The sequence below is a fragment of the Manis javanica genome, chromosome 16, assembly GCF_040802235.1.
Source record: "Manis javanica isolate MJ-LG chromosome 16, MJ_LKY, whole genome shotgun sequence".
Lineage (NCBI taxonomy): Eukaryota > Metazoa > Chordata > Mammalia > Pholidota > Manidae > Manis > Manis javanica.
The window spans coordinates 58,517,020-58,529,865 of NC_133171.1; the positions used below are offsets into that span (position 1 = coordinate 58,517,020).

At 42.4% G+C, this 12,846-nt stretch overlaps 1 protein-coding gene and 1 long non-coding RNA gene across 4 annotated transcripts in view; both read right to left on the reverse strand.

The window, feature by feature from the left end:
• Positions 1–12,846, reverse strand: part of LOC140846694 (B-cell lymphoma 3 protein homolog) — an 84,235-nt gene that overhangs the window by 35,359 nt on the left and 36,030 nt on the right. The window contains exon 5 of one of the 3 annotated variants that reach the window (XM_073224224.1): positions 10,246–10,315. The exons of the other annotated variants lie outside the window; for them this stretch is intronic. Coding sequence (XP_073080325.1) covers positions 10,246–10,315 — 70 coding nt within the window. The remainder of the gene's footprint in view (positions 1–10,245; positions 10,316–12,846) is intronic. 3 annotated transcript variants of the gene reach the window in all.
• LOC140846695 (uncharacterized) lies at positions 39–10,235 on the reverse strand. The gene is made up of 2 exons (XR_012126075.1): positions 3,753–10,235; positions 39–3,199 (listed from the first exon to the last, which is right to left on the reverse strand). It is a non-coding gene; the product is annotated as an uncharacterized lncRNA (long non-coding RNA).

Sequence of the window (12,846 nt, forward strand, 5' to 3'; positions counted from 1 at the left end):
GGGCAGTGGAAATCTCCTCCCGAAACCATATATATATATATATTTCTTTTTTTGAGAGGGCATCTCTCATATTTATTGATCAAATGGTTGTTAACAACAATAAAATTCAGTATAGGGGGGTCAATGCTCAATGTACACTCATTAATTCATCTCAAGCCTAATTCTCATCACTCTCCAATCTTCTGAAGCATAATGAACAAGTTCTTACATGGTGAACGAATTCTTACATAGTGAAGAAATTCTTACATGGTGAACAGTACAAGGGCATTCATCACAGAAACTTTCGGTTTTGATCACGCATTATGAACTATAAACAATCAGGTCAAATATGAATATTCGTTTGATTTTTATACTTGATTTATATGTGGATCCCACATTTCTCCCTTTATTATTATTATTTTTATTTTTAGTAAAATGCTGAAGTGGTATGTAGATGCAAGATAAAGGTAGAAAACACAGTTTAGTGCTCTAAGAGGGCAAATGTAGATGACCAGGTGTGTGCCTATGGACTAAGTATTAATCCAAGCTAGACAAGAGCAGCAAAACATCCACGGATGTAGAAGATTTCTCTCAAAGCAGGGGGGGTGAGGTTCTGAGCCTCACCTCTGTTGATCCCCAAATTCTCACCTGATGGCCCTCTTGCGACTGTGCCTGTCTTAGGTTGTTCCTCCCTTGAGGAATCTTACCCGTCTCTGGCTAACCAGTCATCTTCCGGGGCCATACAGGGAAATGTAAAGTTGGTAAATGAAAGAGAAGCCATATTGTTTGAAAAGGTTAGCTTTTTACTTCTTTGCAGATTTATGCCCTGTGGCTTCTATGCCCAGCACTTGTCTCGAGGTATCTTTACCACCTGGAGGAATTATGATACTCGGTAAATTCGATATGAGGCACGAATTCTATTTAAGGGTTGTAATTAGTAAGGAAGAAGAAAAGCTATAGATGTAGCATATGAAGGAAACATGGGAGGATTGATTATTTCTTTGACATATCTTCTTGTGGAGTACCTTAAGCATGTATAGGTTTTAAACTACTAACTAAATTTGCACACACATATTAACATAATAGGAATACGGTGACATAAACATAGTAAATCTATAATTACCATCCATCTCCAGTGAAGCCAAGAAAACCATTTAGGCACCCTAGGCATTTGTGAAAATTTGTCTATGATATGATGGATATTGTCCAACTATACTTGAACAGTCAGAGAAAAGTCAGACAGATTAAAGCAGCCCATTTCTAGGATCTGTTCACATCCCATATGTTCTTTTAACCATAGATAGTCTATAGCCATAAGATTTTGGAGTGCTACAACTTGCACCCCTCCCAACTCCTGGTTGAGTTCCAACAGTACAGATCCGGTCAAATTCATTGTCTCACTGTATGCACATGCCAGCCTAGACATCTCTCTCCTCATTCCAATGGCAAGTCCAGGAAACGGTGGGGTGGATGCAGCCACAACTGCAGCATCACTCAGATCCCTGTGGAGGCTTTTTGATGCTCATCCCCCGGCACGAGTCCTCCAGAGAGTGCTGATGCCGGAAGCTCCTCCTCATATTGTATCTTAGTTCATTTTCTGGATATCCAAGCTAGGCCTTGATCTTCTGCATAGAAACAAACAAACCCTTTGCCCACATTTTTTTTTTTTTTGAGAGGGCATCTCTCATATTTATTGATCAAATGGTTGTTAACAACAATAAAATTCAGTATAAGGGGGTCAACGCTCAATGTACAATCATTAATCCATCTCAAGCCTAATTCTCATCAGTCTCCAATCTTCTGAAGCATAATGAACAAGTTCTTACATGGTGAACGAATTCTTACATAGTGAATAAACTCTTACATGGTGAACAGTACACGGGCATTCATCACAGAAACTTTCGGTTTTGATCACGCATTATGAACTATAAACAATCAGGTCAAATATGAATATTCGTTTGATTTTTGTACTTGATTTATATGTTGATCCCACATTTCTCCCTTTATTATTATTATTTTTCTTATTTTTAATAAAATGCTGAAGTGGTATGTAGATGCAAGATAAAGGTAGAAAACATAGTTTAGTGCTGTAAGAGGGCAAATGTAGATGATCAGATGATCAGGTGTGTGCCTATGGACTAAGTATTAATCCAGGCTAGACAAGGGCAGCAAGACATCCACGGATGCATAAGATTTCTCTCAAAGCAGGGGGGGTGAGGTTCTGAGCCTCACCTCTGTTGATCCCCAAATTCTCACCTGATGGCCCCCTTGCGACTGTGCCTATCTTAGGTTGTTCCTCCCTTGAGGAATCTTACCCGTCTCTGGCTAACCAGTCATCTTCCGGGGCCATACAGGGAAATGTAAAGTTGGTAAGTGAGAGAGAAGCCATATTGTTTGCAAAGGTTAGCTTTTCACTTCTTTGCAGATTTATGCCTGGTGGCTTCTAGCCCAGCACTTGTCTCGAGGTATCTTTACCACCTGGAGGAATTATGATACTCGGTAAATTCAATATGAGGCACGAATTCTATTTAAGGGTTGTAATTAGAAAGGAAGAAGAAAAGCTATAGATGTAGCATATGAAGGAAACATGGTAGGATTGATTATTTCTTTGACATATCTTCTTGTATAGTACCTTAAGTATGTATAGGTTTTAAACTACTAACTAATTTGCACACACATATTAACATAATAGGAATACGGTAACATAAACAAAGCAAATCTTTAATTACCATCTATCTCCTGTGAAGCCAAGAAAACCATTTAGGCACCCTAGGCATTTGTGAAAATTTATCTATGATATGATGGATATTGTCCAACTGTACTTGAACCATCAGACAAATTAAAGCAGCCCATTTCTGGGATCTGTTCACATCCCATATGTTCTTTTAACCATAGATACTCTATAGTCATGAGATTTTGGAGTGCTACAACTTGCACCCCTCCCAACTCCTGGTTGAGTTCCAACAGTACAGATCCGGTCAAATTCGTTGTCTCACTGTATGCACATGCCAGCCGAGACATCTCCCTCCTCATTCCTGTGGCAAGTCCAGGAGATGGTGGGCTGGATGTAGCCACAACCGCAGCATCGTCCGGATACCTGTGGAGGCTTTTTGATGATCATTCCCCGGCACAAGTCCTCCAGAGAGTGCTGATGCCGGAAGCTCCTCCTCATATCGTATCTTAGTTCATTTTCTGGGTATCCAAGCTAGGCCTTGATCTTCTGCATAGAAACAAACAGACCCTTTGCCCACACTTTGACATGCCCTCTATACCACTGTGCAGAACTCATTGGAGGTCAGCACACAGTAACTGCTCTTTTTTTTTTTTTTTTTAATTAAGAGAAAGGAATATTATCAGAAAAGAGTACCTCCATAGCTGATCATCTGACACCCTTTAAGTGATCAACATTAAGGATATTTAAAGCATGCGTTGATCTTTGATTTACCAATAGTTTTATCCTGTCAAGGAGTAATCCCCCTTTTCTTTCTTTCTTTCTCTCTTTTTTTTTTTTAATTTTTAATCTATATTTACATGAAGAATACTATGTTTACTATGCTCTCCCCTATATCAGGTCCCCCCTAAAAACCACATTACGATTACTGTTCATCAGCTTAGCAAAATGTTGTAGAGTCACTACTTGTCCTCTCTGTGTTGTGCAGCCCACCCTCCCCTTTCTCCCTCCCCCCATGCATGCTAATCTTAATACCCCTTTCTTCTTCCCCCCCCATCCCTCCCTGCCCACCCATCCTCCCCAGTTCCTTTCCCTTTGGTACCTGTTAGTACATTTTTGGGTTCTGTGATTCGCTGCTGTTTTGTTCCTTCAGTTTTTCCTTTGTTCCTATACTCCTCAGATGAGTGAAATCATTTGGTATTTCTCTTTCTCCACTTGGCTTATTTCACTGAGCATAATACTCTCCAGCTCCATCCATGTTGCTGCAAATGGTTGGATTTTTCCACTTCTTATGGCTGAGTAGTATTCCATTCTGCATATGTACCACATCTTCTTTATCCATTCATCTACCGATGGACATTTAGGTTGCTTCCAATTCTTGGCTATTGTAAATAGTGCTGCGATAAACATAGGGGTGCATCTGTCTTTCTCAAACTTGATTGCTGCGTTCTTAGGGTAAATTCCTAGGAGTGGAATTCCTGGGTCAAATGGTAGGTCTGTTTTTACATTTTGATGAACCTCCATACTGCTTACTACAATGGTTGAACTAATTTACATTCCCACCAGCAGTGTAGGAGGGTTCCCCTTTCTCCACAGCCTCGCCAACATTTGTTGTTGTTTGTCTTTTGGATGGCAGCTATCCTTACTGGTGTGAGGTGATACCTCATTGTAGTTTTAATTTGCATTTCTCTGATAATTAGCGATGTGGAGCATCTTTTCATGTGTCTCTTGGCCATCTGTATTTCTTTTTTGGAGAACTGTCTGTTCAGTTCCTCTGCCCATTTTTTAATTGGTTTATTTGTTTTTTGTTTGTTGAGGCGTGTGAGCTCTTTATATATTCTGGACGTCAAGCCTTTATCGGATCTGTCATTTTCAAATATATTCTCCCATACGGTAGGGTTCCTTTTTGTTCTATTGATGGTGTCTTTCGCTGTATAGAAGCTTTTCAGCTTAATGTAGTCCCACTTGCTCATTTTTGCTGTTGTTTTCCTTGCCTGGGGAGATATGTTCAAGAAGAGGTCACTCATGTTTATGTCTAAGAGGTTTCTGCCTATGTTTTTTTCCAAGAGTTTAATGGTTTCATGACTTACATTCAGGTCTTTGATCCATTTTGAATTTACCTTTGTATATGGGGTTAGACAATGGTCCAGTTTCATTCTCCTACATGTAGCTGTCCAGTTTTGCCAGCACCATCTGTTGAAGAGACTGTCATTTTGCCATTGTATGTCCATGGCTCCTTTATCAAATATTAATTGACCATATATATGTTTGGGTTAATTTCTGGGGTCTCTAATCTGTTCCACTGGTCTGTGGCTCTGTTCTTGTGCCAGTACCAAATTGTCTTGATTACTATGGCTTTGTAGTAGAGCTTGAAGTTGGGGAGTGAGATCCCCCCTACTTTATTCTTCTTTTTCAGGATTGCTTTGGCTATTCGGGGTCTTTGGTGTTTCCATATGAATTTTTGAATTATTTGTTCCAATTCATTGAAGAATGTTGCTGGTAATTTGAGAGGGATTGAATCAAATCTGTATATTGCTTTGGGCAGGATGGCCATTTTGACGATATTAATTCTTCCTAGCCATGAGCATGGGATGAGTTTCCATTTATTAGTGTCCCCTTTAATTTCTCTTAAGAGTGACTTGTAGTTTTCAGAGTATAAGTCTTTCACTTCTTTGGTTAGGTTTATTCCTAGGTATTTTATTCTTTTTGATGCAATGGTGAATGGAATTGTTTTCCTGATTTCTCTTTCTATTGATTCGTTGTTACTGTATAGGAAAGCTACAGATTTCTGTGTGTTAATTTTGTATCCTGCAACTTTGCTGTATTCCGATATCAGTTCTAGTAGTTTTGGAGTGGAGTCTTTAGGGTTTTTTATGTACAGTATCATATCATCTGCAAATAGTGACAGTTTAACTTCTTCTTTACCAATCTGGATTCCTTGTATTTCTTTGTTTTGTCTGATTGCCGTGGCTAGGACCTCCAGTACTATGTTAAATAACAGTGGGGAGAGTGGGCATCCCTGTCTGGTTCCCGATCTCAGAGAAAATGCTTTCAGCTTCACGCTGTTCAGTATAATGCTGGCTGTGGGTTTATCATATATGGCCTTTATTATGTTGAGGTACTTGCCCTCTATTCCCATTTTGCTGAGAGTTTTTATCATGAATGGATGTTGAATTTTGTCAAATGCTTTTTCAGCATCTATGGAGATGATCATGTGGTTTTTGCCTTGGATGATGTTGATGGATTTTCGAATGTTGTACCATCCTTGCATCCCTGGGATGAATCCCACTTGGTCATGGTGTATGATCCTTTTGATATACTGTTGAATTCTGTTTGCTAATATTTTATTGAGTATTTTTGCATCTACATTCATCAGGGATATTGGTCTGTAATTTTCTTTTTTGGTGGGGTCTTTGCCTGGTTTTGGTATTAGGGTGATGTTGGCCTCAAAGAATGAGTTTGGGAGTATTCCCTCTTCTTCTATTTTGTGGAACACTTTAAGGAGAATGGGTATTATGTCTTCTCTGTGTGTCTGATAAAATTCCGAGGTAAATCCGTCCGGCCCCGGGGTTTTGTTCTTGGGTGGTTTTCTGATTACTGTTTCAATTTCTTTGCTCGTAATTGGTTTGTTTAACTTTTGTGTTTCTTCCTTGGTCAGTCTTGGGAGGTTCTATTTTTCTAGGAAGTTGTCCATTTCTTCTAGGTTTTCCAACTTGTTGGCATATAGGTTTTCATAATAGTCATTAATAATTCTTTGTATTTCTGTGGAGTCTGTCGTGATTTTTCCATTCTCATTTCTGATTATGTTGATTTGTGTTGACTCTCTTTTTCTCTTAATAAGTTGGGCTAGAAGCTTATCTATTTTGTTTATTTTCTCAAAGAACCAGCTCTTGGTTTCGTTGATTTTTGCTATTGTTTTATTCTTCTCAATTTTGTTTATTTCTTCTCTGATCTTTATTATGTCCCTCCTTCTGCTGACTTTAGGCCTCATTTGTTCTTCTTTTTCCAGTTTCAACAATTGTGATGTTAGATTATTCATTTGGGATTGTTCTTCCTTCTTCAAGTGTGCCTGGATTGCTATATACTTTCCTCTTAAGACTGCTTTCACTGCATCCCACAGAAGTTGGGGCTTAGTGCTGTTGTTGTCATTTGTTTCTATATATTCCTTGATCTGTATTTTGATTTGTTCATTGATCCATTGATTATTTAGTAGCATGTTGTTAAGCCTCCATGTGTTTGTGAGCCTTTTTGTTTTCTTTGTAGAATTTATTTCTACTTTCATACCTTTGTGGTCTGAAAAATTGGTTGGTAGAATTTCAATATTTTGGAATTTACTGAGGCTCTTTTTGTGAGCTAGTATGTGGTCTATTCTGGAGAATGTTCCATGTGCACTTGAGAAGAATGTATATCCTGTTGCTTTTGGATGTAGAGTTCTATAGATGTCTATTAGGTCCATCTGTGCTAGTGTGTTGTTCAGTGCTTGTGTGTCTTTACTTATTTTCTGCCCGGTGGATCTATCCTTTGGGGTGAGTGCTGTGTTGAAGTCTCCTATAATGAATGCATTGCAGTCTATTTCCCTCTTTAGTTCTGTTAGTATTTGCTTCACATATGCTGGTGCTCCTGTATTGGGTGCATATATATTTAGAATGGTTATATCCTCTTGCTGGACTGAGCCCTTTATCATTATGTAGTATCCTTCTTTATCTCTTGTTACTTTCTTTGTTTTGAAGTCTATTTTGTCTGATGTTAGTACTGCAACCCCTGCTTTCTTCTCACTGTTGTTTGCCTGAAATATGTTTTTCCATCCCTTGACTTTTAGTCTATGCTTATCTTTGGGTTTAAGGTGAGTTTCTTGTAAGCAGCATATAGATGGGTCTTGCTTTTTTATTCATTCTATTACTCTATGTCTTTTGATTGGTGCATTAAGTCCATTTACATTTAGGGTGACTATTGAGAGATATGTACTTATTGCCATTGCAGGCTTTAGATTTGTGGTTACCAAAGGTTCAAGGTTAGCTTCTTTAGTATTTTACTGCCTAACTTAGCTCGCTTATTGAGCTGTTATGTACACTGTCTGGAGATTCTTTTCTTCTCTCCCTTCTTATTCCTCCTCCTCCATTCTTCATATGTTGTGTGTTTTGTTCTGTGCTCTTTTTAGGGGTGCTCCCATCTAGAGCAGTCCCTGTAGGATGCCCTGTAGAGGTGGTTTGTGGGAAGCAAATTCCCTCAGCTTTTGCTTGTCTGGGAATTGTTTAATCCCGCCATCATATTTAAATGATAGTCGTGCTGGATACGGTATCCTTGGTTCAAGGCCCTTCTGTTTCATTGCATTAAGTATATCATGCCATTCTCTTCTGGCCTGTAGGGTTTCTGTCGAGAAGTCTGATGTTAGCCTGATGGGTTTTCCTTTATAGGTGACCTTTTTCTCTCTAGGTGCCTTTAAAACTCTTTCCTTTTCCTTGATCCTTGCCATTTTAATTACTATGTGTCTTGGTGTTGTCCTCCTTGGATCCTTTCTGTTGGGAGTTCTTTGTAATTCCATGGTCTGTTCGATTATTTTGTCCCCAGTTTGGGGAAGTTTTCAGCAATTATTTCTTCAAAGAGGCTTTCTATCCCTTTTCCTCTTTCTTCTTCCTCTGGTATCCCTATAATACGAATATTATTCCTTTTGACTTGGTCACATAGTTCTCTTAGTATTGTTTCATTCCTGGAGATCCTTTTATCTCTCTCTATGTCAGCTTCTATATGTTCCTGTTCTCTGGCTTCTATTCCTTCAATGGCCTCTTGCATCTTATCCATTCTGCTTATAAATCCTTCCAGGGATTGTTTCACTTCTGTGATCTCCTTCCTGACATCTGTGATCTCCCTCCGGACTTCATCCCACTGCTCTTGCATTTTTCTCTGCATCTCTGTCAGCATGTTCATGATTTTTATTTTGAATTCTTTTTCAGGAGTACTGGTTAGGTCTGTCTCCTTCTCAGGTGTTGTCTCTGTGATCTTTGTCTGCCTGTAGTTTTGCCTTTTCATGGTGATAGAGATAGTTTGCAGACCTGGTACAAGTGACAGCTGGAAGAGCTTCCCTTCTTGTTGTTTTGTGGCCTTCCTTTCCTAGGAGAATAGCGACCTGTAGTGGCTTATGCTTGTCAGCTGTGCGCAGACAGGGCTTCAGCTACCTGCATGTTTGGTTTAGAGTTTATCTCCGCTGTTGCTGTGGGCGTGGCCTGGCTGGGGCTGCTCCTCCAAAGTGGTGGAGTCCAGTTGTAGGGGGAGCGGCCGGGAGGCTATTTATCTCCGTAAGGGGCCTCTGTGCTCCCTGTTGCCCAGGGGGTTAGAGTGCCCAGAGATCCCCAGATTCCCTGCCTCTGGTCTAAGTGTCCTGTCCTGCCCCTTTAAGACTTCCAAAAAGCACTCTCCAAACCAAAACAACAGCAGCAACAATGAGAGAGGGAACAGAAAAAAAAAAAAAAAAAAGGAAAAAACGCGATTATTTTTTTTTTCCTCAAGCACCGGTCCCAGGCACCCACTCACTGGTCCTGCTGACCTGCCTCCCTAGCACTGGGTTCCCTGTCCATTCAAGGCTTCCAAGAAGCACCTGCCCACTGGTCCCGCAGGGAAAAACACGCGATATTCTTTGTCTTCAGGCACCGGTCCCAGGCACCCGCTCACTGGTCCTGCTGCTCTGCCTCCCTAGCACCGGGGCCCCTGTCCCTTTAAGGCTTCCAAAAAGCACTCGCCAAAAAGAGAAATAAAAAGGGGAAACACACGTGATTACCTCCATCCTCAGGCGCCAGTCTCAGGCACCCGCCCACCGGTCCTGCAGGGAAAAACGCGCGATATTCTTTGTCCTCAGGCGCCGGTCCCAGGCACCCGCTCACCAGTCCCGCCGCCCTGCCTCCCTAGCACCAGGGTCCCTGTCCCTTTAAGGCTTCCAAAAAGCACTCGCCAAAAAGAGAAAAAAAGGGGAAAAACGCGCAATTTCCTCTGTCCTCAGGCACTGGTCTCAGGCACCCGCCCTCCGGTCCCGCAGGGAAAAACACGGGATATTCTTTGTCCTCAGGTGCCGGTCCCAGGCACCTGCTCACCAGTCCTGCCGCTCTGCCTCCCTAGCACTGGGGTCCCTGTCCCTTTAAGGCTTCCAAAAAGCACTCGCTAAAAAGAGAAAAAAAAAGGGGAAAAACGCATGATTTCCTCCGTCCTCAGGCACTGGTCCCAGGCACCCGCTCACCGGTCCTGCTGCTCTGCCTCCCTAGCACCAGGGTCCCTGTCCCTTTAAGGCTTCCAAAAAGCACTCGCCAAAAAGAGAAAAAAAAAAGGGGAGAAACGCGCAATTTTGTCCGTCCTCAGGCGCCAGTCTCAGGCACCCGCCCACCGGTCCCCTAGGGAAAAACGCGCGATAATCTTTGTCCTCAGGCGCCGGTTCCAGGCACCTGCTCACTGGTCCCACCGCCCTGCCTCCCTAGCAATGGGGTCCCTGTCCCTTTAAGGCTTCCAAAAAGCACTCGCCAAAAAAAAAAAAACCGCTCTGGTTTCTTTCCACCCACCGGGAGCTGGGGGAGGGGTGCTCGGGTCCCACCGGGCCAGGGCTTGTATCTTACCGCCCTCGCAAGGCGCTGGGTTCTTGCAGGTGTGGATGTGGTTTGGATGTTGTCCTGTGTCCTCTGGTCTCTATTTTAGGAAGAATTTTCTTTGTTATATTTTCATAGCTCTATGTGTTTTTGGGAGGAGATTTCCACTGCTCTACTCACGCCGCCATCCTGGCTCCGCCCCCATATATATTTTTGAAAATACAACAAATACAACTATTCCTAAAAGAGAGGCCAGAAGATATAGTACAACAGTCACACTACATCTACATCTGCGAGAACTCAGCACCTCACAAAGAGGGTAAGATACAAGCCGCGGCCTGGAGGGACCCAAGCACTACCCCCACCCCAGCCCACCAGCGGGAGGAGAGGAGTTGGGAGTAGGGACCGAGTGGGAGCCCAGGACTGCTAAATACCCAGCCCTAGTCATCTGCACCGGGAGCACGGACACACACTGCATGGTGCGCTGGATATTAGGGAAATGGAACAGTAAAACCTGCGAGCGGGTTCCCACAGCCAGTGCCCACAGCCAGGTCCCCACAGCAAGTGCTTTTTGAAAGTCTTAAAGGGACAGGGGCTTTACAGCTGGACAGAAACGTTCTGGCACACTCAGCGCAGCAGCTGGGAATCCCACAGAATTTCAGGCGTCCCAGCCCCCTGGGAGGCAATGCAGCTCTGAAGCCCCTCATGGCAATAAACAGCCTCCCGTCCATTCACTCTCCTGCGTGGCCAGGCGAAGCAGCCTGGGAGCAGTCTGAGAGCGGCCGTGACCACAGCAGCCGCCCACAGCCTCCTCTGCAGCCACCTGGGCCAGAGTCGGAAGCCCCGCCAGGGCGCGGCTGCCTGGCACACACAGAGGAAGCTGGGACAGGGTGCAAACGGTCGCCATTCTCACAAGAGAGCACACCCGGTGTGCCTGCCACTCCCTCTGGGCTCTGGGCTGCCCTGACAGCTGCACCGCCTGCGGCGGCTCAGGAAATAAAACCGGAAACTGCTCCCCATGTGGGGGTAATTGGCACAGCCAGCGGAGAAGGGTAAGGCGCAGGAAGGGACATTGTTCTCCCAGCTGACACAAGCGCCAACTACCTACAACTACCTCTACAGCCATGAAAAGGCAGAAGAATTTGATCCAGTCCAGAATTATGCAGACAACCCCCAAGAGGGAGCCTGGGGAGATAGACTTAACAAATCCTCCTGAAAAAGAATTCAAAATAGAGGTCATAACCATGCTGATGGACCTGCAGAGAAATATGCAAGAGCTAAAGGAACAAGTTAGGAGGGAAAATACAGAAATAAAACAATCTCTGAAAGAACTTAAGAGCAGACTGGATGAGGTGCAAGAGGCCATTAATCAAATAGAGATCAGAGAACAGGAACACAGAGAAGCTGACGCAGAGAGAGATAAAAGTATCTCCAGGAATTAAAGAATATTAAGAGACCAAGCCAAATTAAACAATATTCACAGTACAGGGGTACCAGAAGGAGAGAAAAAGGGATAGAAAGTGTCTTTGAAGAAATAATTGTTGAAAACTTACCAAAACTGGGGGAGGAAATAGTCTCTCAGACCATGGAAGCACACAGATCTCCCACAACAAGGGACCCAAGGACGACAACACCAAGAAACATGATAATTAAAATGGCAAAGATCAAGGACAAGGACAGTATTAAAGGCAGCCAGAGAGAGAAAAAAGGTCACCTACAAAGGAAAACCCATCAGGCTATCCTCAGACTTCTCAACAGAAACCTTACAGGCCAGAAGGGAATGTCATGACATATTTGATGCCATGAAACAGAAGGGCATTGAGCTAAGAATACTGTATCCAGCACAATTATCATTTAAACATGAAGGAGGGATTAAACAATTCCCAGACAAGCAAAAGTTGAGAGAATTTGCCTCCCACAAACCACCTCTACAGGATATTTTAAAGGGACTCCTCGAGAAGGAAGGAATAAGGCTAAATAGATGTCACCAGAGAAAGTAAAAGCAGACCAACCATATGCCTTTAGTAATACAAACTAAAGGCAAAAAATAAAATCAACTACTCACAAAAGCAGTAAAAGGAAACACAAAAGAGCACAGAATAAAACACCAAACATATAAAGAATGGAGGAGGAATTAGAAGGAAGAGAAATTAAGAATCATCAGACTGTGTTTATAATAGCTTAATAAGTGAGTGAAGTTAGACAGATAGCAAAGAAGCTACCCTTGAACCTTTGGTAACCACGAATCTAAAGCCTGCAATGGCAATAAGTACATATCTTTCATTAATCACCCTAAATGTAAATGGACTGAATGCACCAAACAAGACACAGAGTAATAGAACGGATAAAAAAGCAAGACCCATCTATATGCTGCTTACAAGAGACCCACCTCAAACCCAAAGATATGCACAGATTAAAAGTCAAGGGATGGAAAAAGATATTTTATGCCAACAATACAGAGAAAAAAGCAGGTGTTGCACTACTAGTATCAGACAAAACAGACTTCAAAACAAAGAAAGTAAGAAGAGATAAAGAAGGACATTACATAATGATAAAGGGGTCAGTCCAATAAGAGGATATAACCATTATAAATATATATGCACCCAGTATAGGAGCACCAACATATGTGAA